Genomic DNA, 27,574 nt, shown 5'->3' on the forward strand with positions numbered 1-27,574 from the left:
TTCTGATTCCTGCATCCTTGCACTCTCTGTTTTTCTCCCACCTCTTTCTCCTTCCTGATCCTGCCTGCCTGCCTCCTTCCTCCCCGTCTTTCTCAGGGGATCACACTTTGCCGGGATATAGTTGTGTAAACTGGGGGCTGCCACCACGGAGAGACCACAGGAACCCCCCTTGGGCCCTCCATGTCTCTTTGACGGGGCCTTTTGGACTCGAAGACCCCCCCACACACCCCAGCAGGGGTGCTTTGCTTGCATCTCCAAGACGCCCCCTGCACAGCAAGGATCTCCGGTCCTGTCTCCTTCTTCTGCCGTTTGCCTCATGGAGACCAAGACCTGCAAAGGGGACAGCCTGCGGCCACCTGTCCAATGCAAACACTCTGTAGAGAAGAAGACGATGACTAACCCCACCACTGTGATTGAAATCTACCCAGACACCACCGAGGTGAATGATTACTATCTCTGGTCCATCTTCAACTTTGTATACCTCAATTTCTGCTGTCTGGGATTCATTGCCTTGGCATATTCTCTGAAAGTAAGTACCGATCTCAGACCCTTTTTAGTGAGGCTCTCTGGGGCCATAGCTGGAGAAAGTCTGTGCCCCTCCACCTGGGCTCGTTATAGTGAAGCTGATTTACTGCAGCTCTCTGATGAGAACTCCTCTTTCTTGCATGTTATCAGGCGTAATGTGTTGGGTTCAGGAGAAGAACTTTCTCGGGGGGGGGCATAAATATTTTAATTTGTGGGGCACAAATGTTTTGGCTGTGGAGCATGAATATTTTGGTTTGTGAATGGCATCCAACAGAGTAAAGAAAAGGAGCATTCTAATAACCTGCAGGCATTCTTATGTGAAAATAATATAGGGATCTGGATGGGTAAGATGAGAAGAATCAGCCATTATAGATCTGAATTGGCTTTGGCTGTTGCTGAAGATTTGTGATTATCTCTCTTCTGATTTCATGGTTAATAAGGTTGGCAAATGAGTTTTACAACTGGCAGACAAAAAGCTAGCCAGGGGGAGAAATGTAATTAAAAGTATTTTGGTGAGTTAGGGATTCTTTCGTGCCATCGCCATCCCTACCGTCACCATCCATCATTGTGTCATTTTCTACATTACTTGTAATGCCCTTCATGAATAGTATTGGGTTTTTCTTTACAACAGTCCTATGAGGTAGGTTATAAATATCCCTCCTTTATTGTAGATGATAATCTGAGATTGAGAAATTGTGGTTTTCTTTGGCTTTCCAGTGAATCTATGACTGACTAGGGATTTTAACTCAGTGCTAACAGGACTGCACTAACACTCATATTCCATGAAGCATTATCTGTTCATGCAGGACTTTTAAAACTTTAATACAGCTTTTACTGAATTGTTTCCCAGTTAATAGGCTAGAATATTTTGGCACAGCTAGGTTTTAGAATGTTTGCCCCTCATGAAAGCTAGGAATGTGGTTTGGATTCTCCAAGTAGAAGTTCTGCACTTAACATACTTGAATTTGTTGCATCGGTGTTGTGTGAACATCTGGAGTCCAACTGATGGAGAAGCATGTAATAATAATGTTGCCTACAGTGGAGGGATGGTGAATATTTCTGCAAGCTGAGAATGTGGCTTAGTTTCAGCAAAGGGTAATCTTGGAAAACAATATTTTAAGAGCTCCACAGAAGAATGCTTCATAAGAATCTAATCAGAATCAGAGGGAGTCCTTTTTATGAAGTTGTGGCATTGGGATCTGACCCTCAGTGAGAAGTCTTTTTGTTTTGGGGATCTGATTGGCTCTCGATGGAAAGGAATCATTTGATGAATGCAGCAGCTGCAAACCGGAAGACCTGAGAAACCCTTGGGAAACAGCCTTAAGCACAGATGAATCGCTTGTCAGCTTCTTACTCTGCTCTTCGGGGGACCTCTAGGTCCCTTATAACCCCTGCTGTGTTAGGCCAGTTTCTTCCTTTGGCAAGTAGGAGCAGGAAGGGGGTGAAAGAAACAGCTGCTGTTCTGCTGCTGTTTAGAATACCCAGGCGAGGAGGAGGAAAGCAACTCATGCTTCACTCTCCCTTGGGCCTCGTAAATTACAAGGTCAGCAATGGAGACCTTCTAGGAGAGCAAGATTGCTGGCTGGAGTGGTGGAAGACAGAGGGGATGGTACATGTCATATGGGCAAGGAAGGTGGCTCTAGAAATGGGAGCTTTGATTTAAAAATAAAAAAGGGAAATCAGCAAACATGTAGGAGATGATGCACTCAGGCAATTGAGTTAAAGGGAACCTACAGCCAGTTAAAAGGCTATAAAAGCCTTTTGGCTTGCTTGGTCAAAACAGGAATGGAGATGGCAGGGGTGGGAGACGAAATTCTGGCCATGTAGCTTATGTAGCTTGTGTAACCTTTTCTAAGGTAACACTACCCTCTGAGCACACCAGACCTGCTGTAATTATTCCTCATAACTGCAGGGTGAATATGAGCCAGCTGGGCTCCAGGATTTCACTGCTCAGTGCAGCCAACAAGCAAATTGTGATCATCTATCAAGGAAGAATGGATGGCGACTTCCTCTTTTACATATGGGGGGAATAGCTATCTGGATGTGGGGATAAAGAAGGCCCAGGGGCTGTTGTGCAGCCTCTGATATATCTGAGATCCAGAGGGGAAAATAACGGATGTGTTCTGGCAGACAGCATTTACACTATTCAGAGGGATTTCATCACAGAAATAGATCAATTAATTGCATATAACTCCAGCGACCGTGAATTCCACAAGAGAGCAATAGGGTTGTTTCCAAGCTAGCTGCACCCTCAGTCTCTTTGGTATTACAAGCTGGCCACTAAATACCTGGCTTTGTTTCAACCAACTCCTGTGTCTCTCCACCCCACCCCCAAAAAAATATTATTTGGGGGCCGAATAACTTGCCTCCCTTCCTTGTGTTATTGTATTTCCCCATTTCACTACATGTGAAATAGGGTTGCAGGTGCCTCCCTCAGTCTCATGAAAGAGATTAGGGGAGGTTGGATGCAGTTAATGTGCTGTTGTTTGCCAACAGCTCTACAAGGGCTTTAGCAATTTTTTGGCAGGCGGCTCAAAAGTTATATGGCTCACCCCACCCCCACCTCTTCAAAACATGGCTTCAAAACTTTGAGAGCAGAGTCTCCTTTAGACATGGGAAGAAGGTCATTCTGCTCACAAAGTCCCCTTGTTGCAAGCTTAATCCTCAAGCTGTAGGGTGGGTTGTTGGGGGTTTTTTGGTACCGTTATCTGCCTTCCTCACAAGCACCTTGCAAAATGGGAAATAATGTCAGTGTGGAGCAAACTTTGGGCATAGGCAATACAATGTAGCACAATAGGCCAGCCTTCTGTGTATTCAGTGTAGCATTTGCGTGTGTGTGTGTGGGGGGGGGGGGTAATCACATTTCAAGCTCTCATTGTAAAAGATAAAAAGTTTGAAAAATGTGCAGATCAAAACACACTATTTAATTTTTTTGTAGCCATGGGAAGTAGAGAGGTGAAGATTGAATTTGACCTCAGTTTTGTGTGCCAAGCTTCTGGGCCATACTCAGACTTCCTTCAAAGCTATCCTTACTTCAACCCACCATGGCTCAAGCCTTAGTTTCTTCCTTGCCCTGTACTGCCACGGCCCTTATCAAAATATCCCATGTTCTGCTGAAACCCAAATTGCATAAATCTTACTAATTTTCACACAATAGGGCATACCTCCACAGGTGGCATCTTGGTTTTTTGCTTTCTAGCTCTTGTGTATTTGACCTTCTCATTCCTCATTGTACCTTATTGGTTTTCTGCCCATCCAGCATGTCTTGAGTTCAGTGCTTCAGGAGTAATCTGCCTGCAAACAGGACTAACATGCGAGGGCCGTCAGAGGGCCAACTGACCAGACCTGGAGCAAAAGGAATGTTCTCTGCTCCAAGGTGCACAATGTTTGTTGCTGGGGTTGGAAGCTGAAGCCTGAAGTGCAGCACACAGAGGATACTTTGCTAACCAGGCAAGAGTCAACTAGGTCCAAGCTCCCATTGTTTACGCCAGACCTGGCCATTCCCAGATGTGTCATACTGCCAACTACGGTACTTCCAGGGGCTGATGTTGCAGATCACCACTGTCTTCCTTGATCTGAGGTCTGACCACACACAGTTGCAGCCACCTGACCAAGCCAGGCTACAGGTAGAAACCAGGCCAGGTGATAAGGTGGGGACTCAGGCCCTGGGGTCCCCCGACGCAGCACTGGTAAATGCCCCTATGGCTTTTGGTAGAACTTTTGTGAACACTTCTGCTTTTAAGCAAATTTCTAAGTGAGCAAGAACAGGGAAAATACAACACTAATTAAGAACAAGTAATTTGAATGATAGGGAGAGTAGTATAAATATGCCGAGCATTAGTTATGCGTGAAGTTCCTCAGTGATCTTTGCAGCAAATTCTTATTGCTGGCAGTCTACCATGTAGTTGCATTAGCAATACATGCTGCCATTATTATTTTTTAAGGATCAGAATCCATGGGGTGCTTCTGAAGAGGTTGCAGAAGAGTGTGTGCTATCCTGGTTGTCTATGTTTCCTTCCCTTTCCTCCCATTTCTGAGTGCCAGCCCAAACAAAATTGTTGCACAACAGCATTCAAGGGAAAGGGGGAAGCCACTGAGAATCCCTTTTTTTGTGTCCTTGGAGCATGGATAGTAGTGAGGTGGCAGATTGCAGCAGCTTCTGAAGCACCTGTTGCCTGTTTTTTATATGGCACAATTGCTAGGAAACCTGACCTTCACTTGTCACAGTGATATTAAAGAGCTGAAATTTGACAAATCTTCACACCCTTGCCCCAAAGGACAAGAAAAATCCTGATATTGGATTGATTAAGGGGAGAGGAATCAGAGGTGCAGCTGGCACCTTCAGTAGACAGCTCTTGTTGTATGCTGAAGATGCATCTCTTGCCTTGGCCTTTGACACCTGAGATGTGTGTTTTTGGGTGGCATTAATAACAGTAATACAATGGAATAATACAATGCTGTGCATGACTATCAGCACAGGGAGAGGTTCAGCAGAGGGCACTTTGCAGATGGCCACCTTAAACCTAGAGCTCACTGTGCCCTAGATGGCATCTTGTGTTTATGCAATGGGTTGGAGACAAAGGACAGAGGACTTGCCTGTGGAGGGCAAAGGGTCAGGGTTTGGGTTTTGACAGAAATGTTGAAAAAAGGTTTCTAAGGGAGAAACCAAGGAATGGGGTTATTGTGGAGATGAGTTTCTCGTTCTCTCATTATGCGTTTGTTTGTTTGTTTGTTTTTTGAAAAGAAAGTGTGAACATTTCCAAAAAAAGACTAGTTCTGGAACTCATCTGTGTGAATGTAATGCCAGGCATATGATCTGTAAGCCTTCATTCTTAGTATTTTGTGGGGCAGGGGGCTGCTGATACGCTACAGCTGTTCACTGTCAAAGGCAATGCATTGTGCTCATGGTTAGAGGCAGTTTTCTTTGCACATTCTGGGACAGCCCAAACACATTTTAGGGTTTTATTGGGATGGCTTTTCTGTGCCCAAGAGGTGTGTGTGTGTGTGTGTGTGTGTGTGTGTGTGTGTGTGTGTGTGCAGTTCCCTCACCTCATGGGAAGAAGAGGCCTCAGGAGAGCACGTAGCTTGAAGGAAAGAGAACACACATAGGCAAAGTTAAGATGGCCCATGGGATTTTGGGGTTTAAAAACCCCCTCTCGCACACACCCTGCCTTAAAGTCACAATAGCCTTGGCACCAACAGAACGGGCTAGACAGCGAGAGGAATTTGGAGACTGTGAGCCACGAAACCCAAGAAGTGGCAAGGAACCTGAGGTGGAGATGCAGAATTTTAGGTATGGAATGAAACTTTGGTGGTGAATCATACCATTATTTATTAAGATTTTTCATTATCAATAACAATAAACAATAATATGAATGAAGAAGAATTAGAAATAAAATTAGAACAACTTAGAAGTCATTTGAAGTGTTAACATAGCTATCAAGAAGAAAATAGGCTTATTAAATTGAATGATACATCCCTAGCTCCAATTCTCCACACAAGTTCTCTACACAAAAGAGTGTCTTTTCAGCAATTGCTCCACAGGCATGGTGATTCTCTCCCCAAATAGGTCTTTCTATCTTTTTTTCTTTGCCAGTTTTTCTAGAGGAAAGTTAAAGCCTTTTTTTATATAACCCCCCTAAGCAGTTTGGGAATAAGGTATTTTAGCTGCCTGTTGTTTGACACTGCTGCTTTTGTAGTTAATCTGCTGGTACTCATTGTTTTAAGCTATTTTGCTGCTCTTTTTGCATTTCTTCTGCTTGTGGTTTATTGCCAATTTTATGTTGTATTTGGTATGTTTTTATGACTTGCCTAATTAACAGGAAAAAACAAGGTAGATAGATGATGATTGTTGTGATGACAATGACAACAGTATTAATGATAAACTATTTTAACTAATTAAAAAGGTGGAACTTGAATCTGATGCACACTTGAGAGGTTGCAAAGCCTGCATCATGCACTGGGATGAGCAGTTTTTGAGGTAAGGCGGGGTGGGGTGGGGCTCCATGTTTGCATACTTTCTCCCATAGAAGTCAGTGGCAGCTATTGACTTTTACGTGGAAGAAAAGAAACAAATTCTGGTCAATAAAAAAACTGGGGTCAGGTGCCATAGAATCCACTATTGAAAGCAGAGAGTGAAGATAACGGTGGAACTTGATGGAACTGTTGCCCAGCCTCCATGCAGATAATACAGTGCCTCTCTGTGCAGAGGGTGCTGAGATGGACTGTCCCTCATAGTAGCCCAGTAAACATATACTTTCGCTTCAGAATAAAGCCTCCCTCACACATTAAGTCACGTTAAGGGAATCCACCCATTAAGGTGCCTCTGACCCAACCCCAACATAGAGCAGCTGCTAATTTCCATGTACCCCAGCAATTATTACACATGGCCTTTGTTATAAATCTGTATAGATCTATATCCCTTGAGAGATAGCTCAGCCGGTAAAGCATGAGACTCTTAATCACAGGGTCGTGGGTTCAAGCCCCACATTGGGCGAAAGATTCCTGTGTTTCAGGGGTTTGGGTTTAGATGGCCCTCACGGTCCCTTCCAGCTCTGCAATTCTATGATGATTCAATGAGCTTTCAAAATATCAGTATTCTCGAAGCATTTGATTAGGGAAATGTAAAAGTACTTTTCATTTCTGTTATTTTCAGAATGGTATGAGACATCTTAAATTGAGTTGGTAGTCATTGGGTTGGTTTGCATTTGATGCCAAATCATGGTCTGGCCACCTTCAGGTTTCACACTCCCTCTGATTCTCCCCCTCCCCCCATGCTCCTCTCATCTGTACCAATTTCCCCCACCCCTGGATCAAACTGAGCTGACTGTGGTTAATCTGCAAGTCAGAATTAGAAACCACAGTTGTCATCAGGACTGCAGATGGGATGATAGTAGATGCGTTAAGCATATCTGCAGCGCCCCCACCCCAAAGAATTACTGCTCCTTTTTGCAGCTCATGAGCTGTGAAATTGGAGATACCATTTTGGTTTCAGACCTAGTGAGACATACACATTTGGATAAACAATAGTGTTCCTTTAAAGCAGACATGTCAATTAGAAGTCCTAAGAGGTGGTAGTAAAAATAGTGAAGGGTAACTTATTACTATGTGTAGACAAGCATTAAATGAGCCTTGATTCCAATTCAATCATCTCTGGAGCCTGTTATATTTCACAAAGTTTTCTGCTTTGTGTTATGGCAAGGTGCTTTAGAAACAATTATTTTGTTTTGCTGATGTATCCTTTTAAGGATAATTGCATACAAGATTTGAAAGACCTTTGACAGAAGTTGGGAGTCCTCTGATAATATCTCCAAATTCAATAGGCCGGATTCAACTTACTAGTGGAAACCTGTGCAGGGACTTCTGCTATGGCAATGGGGCTTTCCTGCCCTTGATCCCACTCCCCAATTGGCTCTGGGACATCTTGGGGAGAAGAAAAGGCTAAGGAGTAAACCTTACACAAATCTGGAGTGGAGTCCCTAGGACAGTTGGATGGTGCCTTGTACGCCTCCTTCTGACAACTTCTGCAGCCAAGCTGGTGCCAAATGTATTGCTCTGCTTTCCTTTTGACCACATCACTGAGGCCTGGACAGCCCAGGACCTCCATACACACTGCTCAGGCTTGTGCCCCAGAAAGGACACTGGTGCTTCTAACACAGCAAAAACAATGCAGGAGGCAGCATTTACCAGTCTCTGCTGCTACAGCAGGCATTGTGATTCTCCACTGGTTTGACTTCACCCCTGCAGGTGCACTCCATTGCCAACTGGTGTGTCTTAATGGGAGTTAAGATGACCGAGGAAGGCATAGGTGATGGGCGAAAAAAATTACTTAGTCTTGTTCCTCCCACTATGGCAGGAAGAGAAGTAATGAAACTAGTGTCTGTGAAAAAGAAAAGAAAATTACAAGACTTTAAAGTTTTGAGCCAGGCAGATGAGAAGACAGAAAATTGACCTGGAGATCTGGAACATCTCAGGATGCAGCCTGTTCCACCGAAGCTGATGTAGAGACAGATGAATGTTGAGTGTCTGTTGGAGTTGTTAAGCAGAACTCTTCCATCTATGCTCACCATGTATGGCTGAAAATAAATACAAACATTACAAAATTGCTTAAGCCCCAGTGACTTCATGCCAAAGAAACACAAACCTGGGTAACTGCTCACACCTGAAATTTTGCATCGCTCAGAGAACTGGGACATTGGGGCAAGAGCAGCAATTTAATCTGATTAATGAAGAAGTTGCATGCTGAATACACAGTGCAAATCGCCCATTTGTTCATCTTAACCCATGATTTAAATACCTGGTTAATTAGAGGAATAAGTCAGTACATTGAAACAGGCAGCAAAGGGTTGGCATTGGGTTAGAAAGGAAGGTTTTCTTTAGAACATTCTTGTAGCATAGGTCTTGGAATAGCTTGTTTTCATCCTTCACCCCAATTTATTTATTGTTTTAATAAAATGGACTCTTGTGCACCATAACCGTAGTTTGAAGAATGCTTTCATCTATGGGCAAAGAGTTAAGCCAGATATTCTGAAATCTACAGCCCAATAACTACAAATGTCAGCATGAGCTAGACTTGTTCATTTCGGAGACAGAGAAAATCCTTAACAGGTGTCTTGGATGATGTGTAGTTTTCCAATTCTTACAGTCCTTATAACCTCTTATTTCCTCAAGTTTATAATCCAGGCTTTGAAGAAGAGCTAGCCAGTCAAAAGCTCCATAAAAATTTCATGCAGAAGTGCAGGCTTCAGTAAAGATGGAAGGTTGAAGGAGACACTCCATACTTTGCAGGATCAGAGCCATGCTCACTGCATGTAAATGTCATTTGGATGTAAACCCTACTGGTAAAATGTTTGGAATCCTCCAGAGGGATATAGATAGAAGAAGTCTGTTTACCAAAATTACTGAGAATCTATAGCTCCCATTGACTCTTTCGGAGCAGAGCAATTCTAAAGATCCAAGAAAATGGCTGAAATTAAGGAAAGAGAAACAAGCTGATCATTAAGGTAGTGTTGATGTCTGTCAGTCCATGGAACCACGGGTGTTTGTTATAACAGAGAAATAAACGAAATAACCTGCCTTGCGCACTGATAAGAGCAATATAAGGAATGTCAGCAGGAGCATGTGGTGGGCTAGACAGTTTCTGTATCTTCATAGCTCTCACTGCCAGAAGGGACTATTATGGTCAATTATTTTGACCTTCTGCATGGCACGGGTCAGAAGATTTTCTGTCAGTAATTCCTGCAGCAAGCCCACGGGGCTCTTCTCTCTCTTGCAGCTCTGATTTTATAGCAAGGAAGAGATGGGGAGAAATGGAAAAAAAATGCAAGCACAACATTTTTCAAAGGCACAGAAAGAGAGTGACAAAGGAGGCAGTGCCCATTGCATTTGTGGCTTATGCACAGGGGTCTGTGGAATAGATAGAGACAGAGTGTACAACAAAATGAGCACTTTGGTGAGTGATGGACGTGTTTCAGATTTCTGCTCCATCCTTTTCTCTCATGGAGAGCAGCCTGAAAAACTAAAGTGAGTGTGTATTTATATATCATTTTAAAGTTTGAATTTTAATTTTAAATATTTGTTGGAATGTATCCACTTCCTCCTTTTCTACTGTGCTAGAGTACAGTCCAGTTTTTTTTTCAAAGACTTGCAATGCTCCCACTGCCCTAATTCTATTCAGGCACTTGCTTCCTATGTTAAATCAACATGTGATGGGAGAGAATGGGGATAAAGTGCACCAACTCTGTCCTGCGGTAGTTATTTGCAGCATTGTGCTGCTTACCTGACCCCCTATCACTGTCATCACTGTGATGTACCAGGAAGGGGGAGGAGCAAGGTAGTGATGAGGTCAGCAAGGTGCCAGCACACCTGCAGCAGCACCAGATAGATTCCGTAAGTGCATATACATAATGCCCATCTCAAAGCCACCTTACTCCTTCCCCTCCTGAATTACAACAGTGACAGCAGTGATCAGGGGTCAGGCAAGCATCCCTACCTTGCCCTGATGACTGCTACTGTTGCCCTGGTCACCCTCCAGAAGCTTGCATACTTCTAGACCAGTAGAAGTTTATCTAAATCAAAAACAACAGCTAGAACTACATCTTATTTTTTATCTTTTGGGAAACCTGACAATGGTATTGAAAAGTGGAAGTAATGTCCCAATTTACTACTTACCATCCTAAGACTGATTTAACTGAACTTCAAGTGACAACTTATGTGTGGGAATCACGGATTGATCACTACAGATAACATCTTTTCATTTCGTGAGATTTCATCTCAAACACAATACGTTTCAATGATCACAGTTCAGCTGAGATTAATCAAAAGTTGATTAAAGTAGAATAAAGTGATAAGAAACTGCATAAGTGGAGATCAAGTGCTGTGCATGGCACTTGTGCATGACACAGCCCCTGGTGCTGTGTAAGCTCAGGCAATGTATATTAATTGAGAAGTAGTTTACTCCAGGCAGTACTCAGACCACAGCAGCAATTTCTGTGAAGAACTTTGGCCTACTAACATCACTGGGGCTACATGTTTGCTCAAGCAAAATTAATTGGGGCCTCAGTTGCGAATACAACTAGAGGCTGTCTCTTGAAGAAGAAGAAACCTGTTTTGTGTTAACGTAAGTTCAGAGTATTGTAGCTGAGAGGTAGCCAACATGCCGAAGGCTATAAGGTCCCCGGAGTTTGCTCTTGGAGCTTTAAATAATTTATGAACTTAAAATAATTTTTTAAAAAATATAAAATGATGTTGAATAGCTAAAATATTGCTAATAATAATAATAATAATAATAACAATAATACCGTAATAGTAATAATAATATATTATTATATGCCCATTCAGGGTCAAAGTAAACTTGACATTAAATTCATTGAATTTCAAATGCAAATAATAGCTTCAGAACAGAGAGATTTTCTTTACGACTGAAAAAAGAACGAGAAGGTTCAATTCCTCCTCACTGCTTGCTACAATCTTGATAATAATCACACGCATACCATTTGATGCTTAAAAACAGCAACCCTGAATGTCAATTGCAGAAACACAATTAGCATGAGGTTTGGCTGCCACACTCATGTACTTTCAATTGTTTCTCAACTCATAACATCCCATTCTCAAAGTCACTGAGGTCTAGTGAACATGGAACAATAGCACCATGAATGCCATTCTCAATCATTCCATGTGGCAGTTCTTGCCATGCGTCAAGCTATTTGCGTGCAGCAGCTCCACAATGATGTGGACAAATTCCTCTCTCCACCACCTCCCAGTAATGATCCACATGGTAATTTGCAGCACACAACAACTTGCCACATAAATTGGCAGCATGGAGAGCAATTTAAAACAGCACCCATGTCTCAGCCGCCAGCAGTGAGTGTTATGCCTTATGCCATTGGAATCTCAGAAGAACCTTTAAGTGATCTAATGCAACTTAGCAGCACCGGAACAGTGATCCTTTCACTGCTGCCAAGCTGATGCCTGGTCCGCTGGGCAGCAGAGATAGGTGGGCAGGGCTTCCCAGGCTACATGAAAGGTGGCCAAGGGATACATATGCCTTGTGGCATCTGTGATGGATGCTATAGTGAAGGATATTTACTGAGAAGTAAGCCTCACTTAGTTCAGCTGGACTTATGAGAACCATAGCTCTAGTGGAAGTAATTTTTGCAGTTTCTGCTCTGAAATGAAAGAGAGTGCATCTTCTGGGCTTGCTGGCTTCCTGACAGCAAGTTATCAATGAAGAAACAGGGCCATCAGATTCTCATATTTGTTTCTCTTTGAAGAGCAAGCACTTGTAAGACCTAAACAAAAAAAAATCAAGCCTGCCTCACGAATAGTCTGGCAAGTATAGGCACTCGAGTCAATTATTCACCAGAGGAGGAGGGCTGCTCATATCTTTGACAATACGGAGAATTCATGGCAGTGATCCACAAACTGATCCAACCAGACAGAAGTGGCGGTTTCAGCTTTTGGAGACCCTTTGCAACTAGGTTAAGAAAATTGACTTCAGAGGAGAAACACGTGGCCAGAGTTTTATGGGAGTGTTGCACACACACGCAGAGAGAAACGTCTGAGTGTCTCTAGTGCTATTACATGAAGATTGTAGGGCACGCTCTCACTTGTCTCAAGGACCAGAGGCATTGACCAGGCAAATCACAAACTCCTTGATCTAACTGACAGCCCTGCAATCACCCTGTCCTTTTGACCTCTAGTGCCGCTGTCCATGGTAGTGGCTGCAAATCTTTTGACTCTGATCAGCACTGATCTGACAACACTCTTCAGGGACAATCACAAAAATCAAGGAGTCAGTGTGGGTTCCATGTAGCAGGAAAATGCACAGAACTTTGTGAAATATAAGCCCCCTGCATGCCTGCAAAAACCCCACGGGTCCCAAACTGGAAGGAAATTAAGAGAAAGGGCTGAGGAGTCTATCATCAGCTGACGGGCAGAGATAAAAGTGTTGACGTCACAATGGGCCTTGAAATCAGAGACTGGTAGTTGGAGGGTAATGAATTATGAGAGCAAGCCAAGAAAGGATTTTGAAAGAGTGAACAAGTAAGCAGTCTATGTAGATGCATCTTGAAGAGCAGGAGAGACAAATTAGTTTTAACACATAATTTCTGGCTATGTTTCAGAAAAGAGGGAAGTTTGGTTATTTGCACAGCAAGCTAGCATTTAGAACACTAATTGCAACAGAACTCTAAGATCTATTCTGTGTACAGTGGGGAAGCTATTTCCACCTGGTGTTTCTTCTGTCACTAGGAATCTTATGTTGGTGAATTTCAGTAAATACGTATGTGTAATAAACATGGTGCATTCCGACCATTTCAGACTAGTAATCTGTGCAACACAGAACTAGCCTGTGGCATTCATTGCACAGTATGTAGCAATGAGCACAACTATAGATAATGTTAAAAGTGCATTGGGTGAATTTATGGAGCATAAGCCCTATCAGTAGTTTCTAAGCTAACACCAAAAGCAGAAACTCCATATTTAGAGGTAGTTCACCTCTGATCAACAGATGAGAGATAAAAGGAGATGTCCTGCTTGTGAGCTTTTCATAGGTATCTTGAGCAATCAGCCTTGAAGACAAAATGCTGGAAAATACACTTGTCCTGATCCAGCAAGGTCATTCTTATGCATTTTCTACCCTTTCACTACCTGCATGTATATGCATATTGGAGTTCTAACACATTGTTTGTACTGTACAAGCCATGGAAACAGGGAAGTATGGGGATGGGCTTGGCTTGGCTTCTATCACATTTGTCTCTTCTTTTAGAGCAGACTAGTTTTAAACTTTCTTTTTGGCACTAAAGCATTGAACTGGAAGCAAGTGAGGCTCTCATATAGATGTGCCTTTGCATTTTAAGTAGGATGTAAATTCATCAAATGAGATTTGATAGTTTTATTCTGCTTGCTGATCTCTTGACAACCTCACACCAAAGGCTGCATAATGGAAACTGGATCCCCAGAGGTTTTACTTTAATTTATTTAATAAATGGCACCTTTTCAGAAAGTCTGGGTCTAGTTTTGAATTCTTTGCACTTACCACAATCTCGTTACAAGCTTTGGGAAACATTTGGCCTTAGGAATCTGTGTCTCAGCTCTCCATTCCATTTTCATTGCCTTATTACAAGGACAAATATATTGGAGTGGTTTTTTTTTTTTTGAGGTTTGATAAGAGTTCACCCTTAGTAGCATAACATTATTTGAAGTCATTTTGGGAAAAGGAGTGATTAAAAGAAAACATGTATCTGCACTTTTATATGCCTGTTGTCTTTGTCCATGGAGTTTTCTTGGCAGGGATACTGGAGTGGCTTGCCAGTTCCTTCTCCAGGTGGATCACTTTTAGTCAAAACTCTCCATTATGACCTGTCCATCTTGGGTGGCCCTGCATGGCTTAGCTCATAGCTTCTCTGAGTTATTCAAGCCCCTTCGCCACAACAAGGCATTGATCCATGAAGGGGCCTTAGAAAGCACTGCTAATAACAAGGCCAGTGGAAGTGATGATATTCCAGCTGAACTGTTTAAATTTTTAAAAGATGATGCTGTTAAGGTGCTGCACCCAATATGCCAGCAAGTTTGGAAAACTCAGCAATGGCCAGAGGATTGGAGAAGATCAGTCTACATCCCAATTCCAAAGAAGGGCAGTGCCAAAGAATGCTCCAACTACCGCACAATTGCGCTCATTTCACACGCTAGCAAGGTTATGCTTAAAATTCTACAAGGCAGGCTTAGGCAGTATGTGGACCGAGAACTCCCAGAAGTGCAAGCTGGATTTCGAAGGGGCAGAGGAACCAGAGACCAAATAGCAAACATGTGCTGGATTATGGAGAAAGCTAGAGAGTTCCAGAAAAATGTCTACTTCTGCTTCATTGACTATGCAAAAGCCTTTGACTGTGTCGACCACAGCAAACTATGGCAAGTTCTTAAAGAAATGGGAGTGCCTGATCACCTCATCTGTCTCCTGAGAAATCTCTATGTGGGACAAGAAGCTAAAGTTAGAACTGGATATGGAACAACTGATTGGTTCAAAATTGGGAAAGGAGTACGACAAGGTTGTATATTGTCTCCCTGCTTATTTAACTTATATGCAGAATTCATCATGCGAAAGGCTGGACTAGATGAATCCCAAGCCGGAATTAAGATTGCCGGAAGAAATATCAACAACCTCAGATATGCAGATGACACAACCTTGATGGCAGAAAGCGAGGAGGAATTAAAGAACCTTTTAATGAGGGTGAAAGAGGAGAGCGCAAAATATGGTCTGAAGCTCAACATCAAAAAAACCAAGATCGTGGCCACTGGTCCCATCACCTCCTGGCAAATAGAAGGGGAAGAAATGGAGGCAGTGAGAGATTTTACTTTCTTGGGCTCCTTGATCACTGCAGATGGTGACAGCAGTCACGAAATTAAAAGACGCCTACTTCTTGGGAGAAAAGCAATGACAAACCTAGACAGCATCTTAAAAAGCAGAGACATCACCTTGCCGACAAAGGTCCATATAGTTAAAGCTATGGTTTTCCCAGTAGTGATGTATGGAAGTGAGAGCTGGACCATAAAGAAGGCTGATCGCCAAAGAATTGATGCTTTTGAATTATGGTGCTGGAGGAGACTCTTGAGAGTCCCATGGACTGCAAGAAGATCAAACCTCTCCATCCTGAAGGAAATCAACCCTGGGTGCTCACTGGAAGGACAGATCGTGAAGCTGAGGCTCCAATATTTGGCCACCTCATGAGAAGAGAAGAATCCTTGGAAAAGACCCTGATGTTGGGAAAGATTGAGGGCACTAGGAGAAGGGGACGGCAGAGGACGAGATGGTTGGACAGTGTTCTCGAAGCTATGAACATGAGTTTGACCAAACTGCGGGAGGCAGTGCAAGACAGGAGTGCCTGGCGTGCTATGGTCCATGGGGTCACGAAGAGTCGGACACGACTAAACGACTAAACAACAACAACATCTGCACTACTCTGTGAAGCACCTGCAAATAATGAGGGGGGGGGGAGAGATCAGGGATCATAGGAATGTTTGTCTCCAAACAGCAACCTCATCGTGATTTCAGTGTTTCAAGATATTTCAGGCTACAATCCTATATACACAAACTTACCTGGGAGTAAGTCCCATTGAAAGCAAACTTAACTTGGAATAGACCCATGCAGGATTGTACTATCAGTATCAAGTCAGGATGGAAGCCTGGAATCTTGTGCAAATGTTGGTTGCCATCTAATGGTTCTAGGTTGGACAGTCAATGATATTTCAGAGGCTTTAGTTCACACGCATTGCCACAGCCCACTTTCTTGCTAGGTTAGGGAGCTGGGAGTATAATATTCAACTACCGTATTGGCCCAAATATAAGCCACACCCAAATATAAGCTGCACCTTTAAAATTCAAGCGCAAAAAAGAAAAAAAGACAATACCCAAATATAAGCCGCTCCCTTAAAATTCCGCAGGCGCTCACACCCATTCCGTTTTACCATATGTCTGTTTCAGCAGCAATATTGTAAAATCCAATTTAAGCCACACTTTAACTTTTCATAGTCAGAATTTGGGGGGGGGGGAGGCCAATATGGTAATTGTCCAGCAGAGGTACTGACTACCTATTACTTTGAATTAGAGATGCTGGTTTTAATTTACAAAGTCCTTCATGACCTGGACCTGGTATATCTCAGATCATCTCTGCCCTTAGGAATCTCTTTACCTTTTAAGATCATCTAGGTGCCTCTTTATGAGAGTAGTAAGTGGTCCTACCTTCTTTGCAGTGTCCCCTTAATTCTGGATCACGCTGAGATCTGTCACCGTGCATCCCTGCTAGGGTGTTGCATGAGAGTGTTTTTTTTTGTTTAGGCAGACGTTCCCAAATATGATTTTTACTTGTGTTGCATTGGCTAATATTGTGTGTGTGCTTTGACGTATTGATTGGTTATGACTGCTGCTTTACTTATTTTTATGGTGTGATCTTATGGTTATTTATATTGTTTGATAACAACTTGAATGTAGTGAGATAAGGACTGAGATTGGGTTGTATAATTTCATTTGCATGGAACAAATCTTTGGTTTGTGCTGCATATATGTCTGGGTGGATAGGGTTATATCAGGTAGACAGAGTCATTGGACAGAAGTAGTTCACTAGAGATAATTGAGAATCTGTCAGCAGCTTACCCTGTGCCCAGTTGTGGCAGCTATTCTACTAGTAAATGCTGCAGAAACATTACGTGTGCATAACTCTCGGGACAGGATGTCTACACTGTGCCAGGAAAACCATGAATCTTCCTGGTGAGAGCACAATGCCAAGATCTCCTTTATCGATCCTTATGCAACAGCAGCTAACAGAGAGGGAAAGAACAGCAACACAAGGCTAAATGAGAACAGGGGGGGAAAGATAGTTGCACCTTGAGAAATGCTGCTGACCAGGAGTTCTGCATAATAAAAGGCACAGCTGTGAATCTATTAACCCCCACACAATCACAAACTGGCACATCACCAGAACCACATGGAAACCAGGGGGCCATTTTCCTAAATGCCTAGAATGCCACTTAATAGCAAGATGTGCATGATTAAAAATGCATTCTCTCAATATATATTTACCAAAAAAAACAACAACCACAAAATGATCATAGCAATAGTATGAAGACAGGACATCCTGGAGTGGCCAAAGGACAAAGACGTTAGGGCTCCTGTAGCTTCAAAGAGGGAATTTTACAAAGGCAGCTTTTCTCATCCCTGCAGGACCACCTGCATTTCCAGGAATTCCCTTTTCTATCCAAGCAGCTATTAAACTCACCGGAGCTTCCTCCTCCTTTGAATCTGGTCCCCTGAGGCTGTCATTCGCAACACCTGTCTGGTGCCTGGAAGGAAGCATAGATTAGCATGCATGAGGCCATGGCTAGTTAAATAGGAATCACAAGAGGTAGCAATATAGCGCAGTGCTCTGGTCCTGTGTCAGACAAAATTCAGCAGCTGCTGCTGGTGCCAGAATTGAACTCCTAATATGCTTGGGGGTTGGGGAAGAAAAGAGGATGAGAGAGACCTGTGTGAGCAGCTTTGCTGTGACAGGAGGTGGCATATAGTTCTTTAACATGGGTTGCCAGAAGGGCATGTAAAAGTACGCAAGGTATTGTCAGCTTGATTAAAGAGTGCCTGCTTTCTCTGTTATAATCCCTGCTGATACCCTGCACTATTTCATGAAGCACTAAAAGCATTCAGTGTGGTAGATAATCCATATTAATCTTCAAAACAATAGGAAGTGGGGAAAGGGAGCAATGTGAGAAAAGTGGGGGAAAGGAGGACGGGAGGGAATGACAAAGATACAGATCAAACAGAGGGAGAAAGTTCATTCTGGTGCTCCTGGGAGATGTACATCCCTAGAACACTTTCATTTAAATGCTCCTAATTATCACGAGCACCTGCAAGTCCTAAATGAGCTGCTCTTTTCATTTGTTCTTTTCTGTTATTTCATCAAAAGTGTTGTAGCCCTGCAGCTCCTAGAGACTTGTGCTGAGATTTTGTCTGCATTTCACTGCAAAAATCAGGCTGGCTACAGTTTTGGAATAGCTTCAGGGTTGGCCCCCACCCACTGCCTTGACATAGCAATCTGACAACAGAGAAGCAGATGTTAAAGGAAAGGTATAGATAGAGAATGTGGGAGAAAGAAGAACAGCAACAGGAAGAAGCATAGCTGCCAAGTTTTCCCTTTTCTCGCGAGGAAGCCTATTCAGCATAAGGTAATTTCCCTTTAAAAAAGGGAGAACTTGGCAGCTATGGGAAGAAGAGGTGTAGAAGATTCAGATAGAGAATGAGACAAAGGACCTTTTCACACAATGTGTGGCAGCAATCCTAGGTTTGCCACAAAGTATAAACTGGATAGTAAGCTGCAACCAGTTCTAGATTTCTGATAAGTGAATCTCTATGGCACATATGTTTCCAAACACACATATACATTTTTAGATGCACATTTTTAAAGGGTTTTTTTTAGATCTAAAAGAATAAATAAAGTGCAAAGAAACACATAGTGCTAGAATGTATTACTCAGACAGAGGCAACTCTATGCAAACATCTTCACTACACATGCGAATTCATTACTCAAATGATGGCTTGAATAGGTGGAATAGCCATCACAAACAGAACACCACAGACAGAGCTTTTATTTTACCTGAATCATTACACTTTTCAATGGAAGCAAATTAACCTGTTCACCTGGAAATCATTTTGGGCCCCTCCAGACGTGTGTGTGTGTGTGTGTGTGTGTGTATTCTGCAACCTATCAGTGATGCAATAGCAGTGTATTAGTGGTGGATTTATACTGGATTTATACACATTGTTCCATTTTATTAGTTGTTCTGTGATGCACCCCCAGTGTTACCACATCATTGTCATCTGGAGGGGGCAGAAAAGTGGGACCAAAAATCCTTGGGACTTTGTAGTATGAAAAGTTTGGGGGTTTCAGTGCAAAACTCTGGGACATGCACCAGCTGAAAACAACGGCGTATGTTTGACTTAAAACTTTTGCAGTACTGAAAGCAAGATCACACATATAACTGCCCCAATGCCAACCTGAACACAAATCACGATGGATGTGCAATGAAAAGGACACCTAGAGGGGCCTTCAGTGATGGTGTAGTCATGATTATAGGATTGGGTGTTGATGTGGGAAGCCCAGGTTCAAACCAGCACTCAGTTATGAAGGATCTCACAATCTCACCTATCTCAGTTTTTGAGGAGGAAACAAATGTTGTTTGGAGCTCCTTGGGGAAAGGGGCAGAATACAAATGGAACTAATAATAATTGACACTAATGCTAGCTAATACATTATTTAGGGTGTTTTTAAAATGTTTTTGCAGAGATGGCTGCCGCTACTGTGCAGTGGCTGTGAGCTGTGCACAAGAGATGCACACCGCAAACTGAAAAGGATTTAAACTCTTAGGAATTATCCCCCAATGAATTGGTTTATAACTCACCAAATGTAGGATACGATGCCATGCATTACGCTGCTATGGTTCTCCAGCAGAATTCTCACCACAATTACAATTCCCAGGGCTCTTTGTGTGAAGTCATATGATGCTCCCCCATGGAGCTTCTCCCCCCCCCGCAAGGCATGATGCTACATTGGAAAGGGGGGGGGGAGGATTTGCTTCCCTCCCCAAAAAAATTGGGACTTCACCTCCTACCAGCCTCAGCCACTCAGGGATGAAAGCAGTGATGGTCTGACACCATCCTGAAGGCCACAGGTTCCCCACTTCTGCTTTAGGGATAAGTAAAAGTTATGTGATAAGGGACACAGGTGGCACTGTGGTCTAAACCACAGAGCCTAGGGCTTGCCGATCGGAAGGTCAGCGGTTTGAATCCCCGTGATGGGGTGAGCTCCCATTGTTTGGTCCCAGCTCCTGCCAACCTAGCAGTTCAAAAGCACGTCAAAGTGCAAGTAGATAAATAGGTACCGCTACAGCGGGAAGGTAAATGGTGTTTCCGTGTGCTGCTCTGGTTCTCCAGAAGCGGCTTAGTCATGCTGGCCACATGACCCGGAAGCTGTCTGTGGACAAACGCCAGCTCCCTCTGCCTATAGAGTGAGATGAGCGCCACAACCCCAGAATCGTCTGCGACTGGACCTAATGGTCAGGGGTACCTTTACCTTAAAAGTTATGTGCTGTTAGTATTTGTGCAAGAAGTACTAGTCAACAGGTGGCTCTTTCCCCATTATTGTTATCTCCATGGCAAGAAAACTTGACCTGTTGATTCAAGATTGCTTTGAGACTCTTGAAAGGATGCTCATCAAAGGTGGTGAATCTAAGGAAGACTATGGGCCAAAGCTAGAGGCAGATGAAATGGCTGGGTTTACAATTTCATTAAACAAACAAACAAACAAATAAATAAATCCAAACCCACCCAAAGCAATGCAATGGGACCATCTTTAAAGTTGTTTCCAGTGAGTTGTAGTAGTGTTTGCTTTACACTGGGGAGACCCACCCACAGCCACAAAGTTTATTAGGTGACCTTGAATCAGTCGTTGTGGCTCAGACTAACCTACCTCACAGGGTTGTTGTGAATGTAAAAAGGAGGAGGTATGTATGCCGCTGCAAACTGTTCAGAGGAAGGGTGGGGTAAACAATAAATAATCACTGATGTCTTGGTGATTAGAACCAAATTCATGTAGCCTCTTCAATAAAATAATATGATTACAGTTCAGGATAGAAGGGGGCTCACATTTGTGAAATCTCTGTGACTCTGTTAAAGTTTATCTGCAAACAAACAAAATCCCTTCACTTCTGCAGTCTTGGTCACTGTAAATACATTTTGCAAGAAAATGAGACACTGCAAGTGGAAAAAACTAAGTAATGAAAACAAATGATATGCTATTATTCTTAATATATTCAGAATGCATATTATTCATTTTCTGACTGTCAATTTTCAAAATTTAATGCAAAAACTGAAATACAGTATACTCCCCCACCTGCAGTGATGCCACCGTCCACACCATATATTTAAAGCATATGATTTTTCAAAAGAATCCCAGAAATGTGTGCAGCAAACACACATCTGGATCCCCAACAGGGAGATGCTGAGAAAGAGCACTGGGTGGGGAAAGGGTTAAACATCCATCTATTTCTCTGCTGAAAGCCAATCCTTTCTGGACCTGCTTTTTTTCTTAAAAGAAGTTGATTTAGGGAGTTAATATATGCATTTGCATAACAGGCAGTTTCTCCCTACTGCCTTTTACAGTTCAGTCAACATTAGCAATTTCTTTCAATAGCAACTGTGCCAGCAAGCAGGCAGCAGGCAGAGTCTGTGATAAGCAAGGAGTATATTTGTAAAAGAACGGCCTTGCAAGGGGAGCAAAATGGAAGATCCCATGTATTTAGAATGCACGGGATGTTGCTGCATGGCCTGAAATAAGCTGCAGGCTTTGGAAATTGGCAAGCTGGAATCACAGACCGAATATTTGAACTTGTGGCTTTTGTTATTGCCATCGTTTCATTGAGCAATGTCAAGTTCACAAGGCAGTAAACACTCAGGGAGTTATAAAGGAAATCACTTTAAAAAATGACTTGCATGAATTCATGGAAGATTTCTGGAGACACTTGGTCAATTAAAACGTTTAGCTCTTTCTAGGCAGCTCTGCTGCACTACAGCTTGGTAGGTAGGTTTGCCATACATAGTTCACCACTGACATCTGGTGTTTAGCTTGGTTCATTGCAAGTGGGCTTCAGTTTCTTACTGCAATCTTATGACCTGATGCGAGTCAGTAAGGCAGAGGTAGCTAATACTGTACTGTATAGTGTCTTCTATATGTTGAAGGCTCTAACCATCAACAGTCCAGGTTGATGGGAGTTGTAGACCACAACCTCTGAAGGGCATCACATGCCCCCCCCCCCGTGCACTAAAGCAGTAACTCACTGCAGTATGAATTAGCCATGTTCATGTGTTGCAGCAAAAGCAACAGTCTTGTGGCCCCTGAATGACTAACACATTTACTATGGTATAAGCTTTCTTAGACCAGAGTCCACTTCACTATATACACTTGTGTGTAGAGAGGTGTGTGTGTAAATAATGAGATCGAATGGCAATGAAGAGCCAATAGGACACTCCGTGAAAATTCAACTGAAGCTTAAAATTGTATGCAAAATAAACCCAGTGACTATTCACAAAAGCAGTAATTGGTGATACCCTAATCATTGTTAAATTAATTAATGTCTGTAGTGGGACAAGAACCCATAGTCTCTACTTATGCACAGAACTGATATAATCAACCTTCTTAATAAGTTCTAATTTAGTAGTTTCATACTGGCATCTTCTTTTAAACTTGCTGTGTAATTGAGTTTCAGGTCAGTCTCTATGCAACAACAACAACAACAACAAACAACAACAATAAACATACATACTGTATATTCCAGTGTATAAGACGACTGGACGTATAAGACGACCCCCAACTTTCCCAGTTAAAATATAGAGTTTGGGATATACTCGCTGTATAAGAAATACGACCCAGCATATAAAACGACCCCCGACTTTTGAGAAGATTTTCCTGGGTTAAAAAGTAGTCTTATACGCAGGAATATACAGTATATCTGACATCAGGAATGGCAATGTTCGGAAACTCATGAGAGAACATTTCACTCTCCCAGGACTTTCTCCTAATGCTGACTTGAACATTGCTATTCTCCAACAAAGGAAGGATGATTAAGTTATCACAAATTACCGCTGTTGTAACTGATTTCATTGCTTTTTGTGCATACATTTAAACTTTAATTGTACTGTCACAAGCTGTACATTTTGGCATTTCATTGTCCATGGGACTCCATTGTCGTCGTCCCCTATCCTTCCTCTACACCAGTGGTTCTCAAAGGTGTGGCAGGAGAGGGGGGCAAGTGTGGCGGGAAGATTCAAGGTCAAAGAAACATTTAAATATTTCAGTGTAGTATAGTGTCAAAACATTTTTAAAAAAAATTTGCAGGAAACGGACAGGTATATTTTCAAAATGAGAGCAGGAACATCAAGGAATTCTGAGGACAATCCTAGTTGTGTTTTGTAATCTATTTCTTATCAGTAAAAAAATAATAATATCAGTGTGGCACAAGGAGTTTTTTATTCTGTAAGTGTGGCCCAGAGAAAAAAGTTTGAGAGCCACTGCTCTACAACCACTGAGAAATCAAGGCAATGCATCTGATGAAGGGTACTCTAATAACCCATGAAAGTACTATAGCAGAATAACATTAGCATATAGAATGTAACTATAGTCACATCAAGCTTGATCCATATGTGCACACCTGAAAGAATTGCTTAGTGATACTGCTTTTGGATCCTTTCTGTAGAGGCCACCTTCTCTCAGTCACCTATTCCAGAATACAGAGGCACCAGCGGGGCTGCTCCAGAGCATGCTGCTTTATTCTTGCAATCTTAATGGTACTAATGATGTGCATGATCTATTCTGTAGTAATGAAACCTGGAGTCTAGCTGCAGTGGCTATAGGTTAAACTGCATAGGATCTGCATAAGACCTCCATTAGCCTAACCCTATTAATATTAATATACTTACAGCTTCTTGCTGCAGTGGAATCCTATGCCAAGATTTAGTTGAAATAGGAGTGCATGACAGGGTTACGGCCCCACTCTGAACTGTATATATCCCCTGCCATAATGTGCTTTACTCAGAAGGGGCGTTGGAAATTAACCTGGCTGCAGTCACAAAGGAAGCACATAACAGAGCTGAACCTAGTGAAGTCTCAACTTAGAAGGCCACAGATTTTTGCAATTAGCTGTTAAAGAAATGAAATGTCTTAACTATGCACAAATTGTTTCTTCCAGTGCATGACACACAGCCCATGTCAACAGTTAATGCCCAAGTCATCTCCACTCCATCTTCCCCTCCCCATTATTTGCATCTCAATTTTTGCTACCAATGGATAGAGCAAAGAGGAAGCAGCTATACACATAATGCAATACTGCTCTGTGCTCTCAGGGAAAAGCCAATTAGCACTTACCTGTCATATCCACCCCCAGCTGCTGACTCACCTGCTCCCATCATCACATTTGCAGTGCTATTGTTCACCCTGCTGGAAGAAGTATAACAGTAGTACTGTCCTGATCCTTTAAAGTTAAAGGAGATAGATAGACAGAGGAAATAAATGCATATGATGCAGTAGGAACAAAAACTAGATGTTTCCACTCACATTCTTTGAAGCACCAAAAATCACTGGGCAGGTCTTGCTGTGGCTCTTGCTGTAGCCCAATTACTTGGCTTCCATTTTCGACACGTCGCCCAATGGTTGTTGTTCTTGTTTTTTCCAGGTTCGGGATAAAAAACTCCTCAATGACCTGAATGGTGCTGTCGAAGACGCCAAGACTGCCCGTCTTTTTAACATTACCAGCTCAGCACTGGCCACTTTCTGCATCATCCTTGTCTTCATCTTTCTGCGATACCCACTCACCAACTACTAGAACATGGCCAGTAGCTGCTGCCCAAATCCCCGTGCCAGAAGCCGCCATTGAGTTTCTAACAGAAGGGACGCAAACAAATAAAACGACCCCCACGCAACTCCCTCCAAATGGCAAACGCCACCCCAAACAGATCAAAGAAACAATCAGGACTCCCCTTTACACTCCTCCTCTCCCCCCACTCCCCAATATAGCCTGACTGGTATGTGAACTTCCGTAGCAGAGACTTTTACTTTTACATTTTGTACACAAAGTATTTATTTTCATGATAAAGAAATAGGATTTGATGGTGAAATGGAAACGACGCGGCTTAATCGGAGGGGACTGCAGACTGCGGTGGAGGAGGAGGAACTGAAAGAATACACCAGGGATCCCAAGATGAAGGCAACGTAACCAACCCGAGGAGAGTGCTGAACTGAGAAGATGGGGCAGGTTGCACTGTTGGGCATGGTGAAATGCAGACCTCTTTCGGGATATACCCCTAAGTCTGTACACAGTTTCAGAAGCTCAAGAGAGGGAATGGAATAATTAAAAAAAAAAAAGCTTGCTGCTAAGAGTTAGGCATGGCCTTTGCAGAACATATCAGTTGCATTCAGACTGCTTCCAAGTTCCTTCCCTCTCCGCTCCCCACTCTGTGTCCCCAACACACACACACACACCCCTTTGCCGTCTACATTTTTACCTGTTTTCATATTTATTTGATTGAAGCCCATAATAGCTTGCAAAAATGTTTATAAATCAGGAAATTTGGGTTCTAGACAGTTTACACTAGCCTCTCCTGACGAATCCTGGAGCCTTCCAGGGTAAATCCCAGAGGGGAGGGGGAAAGTAATGGTCCTCTTTGGAACCTCATGGAAACACTGAGAATGTAGACAACTTATGGAAAATTTGCATAGATCCTGTATCTCTGTCAACTTTCAATAAAAAATACCTCTAACCATCAGACACTGTATACTACAGGTTGCATGTTTCTGCCTCATAATGCCATCCACAGCAGGAGAAAGCTGGGCTTTGTTGACCAATTTAAAGATGGTAGGATTTCATTTAATATTGCTTTTAACACAAGCCGAACCATTCTTTTTAAATATTACAATATCTAGGTCAGTGTCACAGTGCAAAAGTAAATATGTGTTTTTTTTCCAACTGCCCCAAGATAGCATTGCCATTCAGCAGTTTAGTAAGCCTACAGATAATTTGTATTGTTCACTTGATAAACACTTTCTTTTCACAGGGGCCGGGGGCTGGAGTACTCTAATGGACAACAGAATTCGCCTCTTTCCCCATAGCGGAGTTGTGTTCTTCCACCAAACGAGCTTCAATAGGGCATTTAAAGAGAAATACAAAAATTGCAGCTGCTCCACTATTGTTAGGATAGTCCAAACTATTTGGATGTACTTTGGAGAAGTCAGGGGTTCCGCATCCTGAGCCCAGCCTCGCCCTCTTCTTTATAACTGTGGCTTTCCTAAGGTCCTTTTGCTTCAGTTTAAAAATATCTTTGATTCATGGGTAGTTCATTTGTTTGCCTCCATGGAAGATTTCACAGGCACTTAGCAACTGCCAGCACTATTCCAGCAGTGCTGCTGTGCCCACAAACCATGCTAAGCTCCCTGCTGTCTTGCCCCCTTCCTATTCCAGTAACCAGCAGCAATGCCTGATGTTAGAAAGCCAGCTTGGCAACACAGACCCCCCCCCTTATACCACCAGCTCCTACTGTCTGTTTCCCAAGGGTCTGGAATTAGTCATGGTCATGCTCTGCGAACATATGCATAGCCAATTGTTGGCTCCTCTTCCTTCTGTTTGCTTTCACCATTTCATGGAGCAGCCTTGGAGAAAGATAGAGCATTGATCTATCTGCCTTAGTGTTGTCTGCACACTGACTTGTGCTCTCCGAGAGAACTTTCCCATTAGGACTTAGGACCATTTGCAGGGAAACTACCAGTGAGCTCCATCCCTTTCCCAATGTATGTGCAATGTATAATTCAAGCCTAGGCAACAGCTGGCTATAGGTCAGAACACAGCCATTGACAAGTATAGGGCTTAAATAATGAGCACACAGGTCCAGCTCCGAGGACCCTCTGGTGGTTCCTTCCCTGCGAGAAGTGAGGTTACAGGGAATCATGCAGAGGGCCTTCTTGGTAGTGGCTCCCTCCCTGTGGAATGCCCTCCCATCAGATGTCAAGGAAATAAACAACTATCTGACTTTTAGAAGACATCTGAAGGCAACCCTGTATCGGGAATTTTTTTATGTCTAATGTTTTACCATATTTAATGCGCTGTGAGCCGCCCAGAGTGGCTGGGGAAATGCAGCCAGATGGGTGGGGTATAAATAATAAAATTAGTAGTGGTGGTAGAGGTGAGACCACGTCAGCAGCACCAGGAGCCACTGAGGACCATTCAACCTGGTGTGAATCCCTCTTGCACAATCTGTCCCTATAGTGAAATTTCACTGTTTACTATATAAAATGGGTAGCAGAAGGTATTATTCATGCTGGTGTTATCCCTTGGATATTTTTAACATACTTTCTCCCCCTTTTACACACCTTAAGTAAGAGGCAGCTGTGCTTGTACAAATGGAAGGAAATCAAATATATAACAGGCAGGCACAGGCAAGTCAGCAGAATGAAGAAATGGATAC

The 27,574-nt window shown here is 42.8% G+C and overlaps 1 protein-coding gene across 1 annotated transcript; it reads left to right on the plus strand.

The window, feature by feature from the left end:
• The first annotated feature begins 231 nt into the window (after nt 1–231).
• On the plus strand, nt 232–25,882 carry IFITM10 (interferon induced transmembrane protein 10). The gene is made up of 2 exons (XM_060276320.1): nt 232–439; nt 24,793–25,882. The coding sequence occupies exons 1-2, from the start codon at nt 317–319 to the stop codon at nt 24,940–24,942; spliced, it is 273 nt and encodes a 90-aa protein (XP_060132303.1). The 5' UTR covers nt 232–316; the 3' UTR covers nt 24,943–25,882.
• The last annotated feature ends 1,692 nt before the right edge of the window (nt 25,883–27,574 follow it).

The sequence above is a fragment of the Zootoca vivipara genome, chromosome 1 (assembly GCF_963506605.1).
Source record: "Zootoca vivipara chromosome 1, rZooViv1.1, whole genome shotgun sequence".
Lineage (NCBI taxonomy): Eukaryota > Metazoa > Chordata > Lepidosauria > Squamata > Lacertidae > Zootoca > Zootoca vivipara.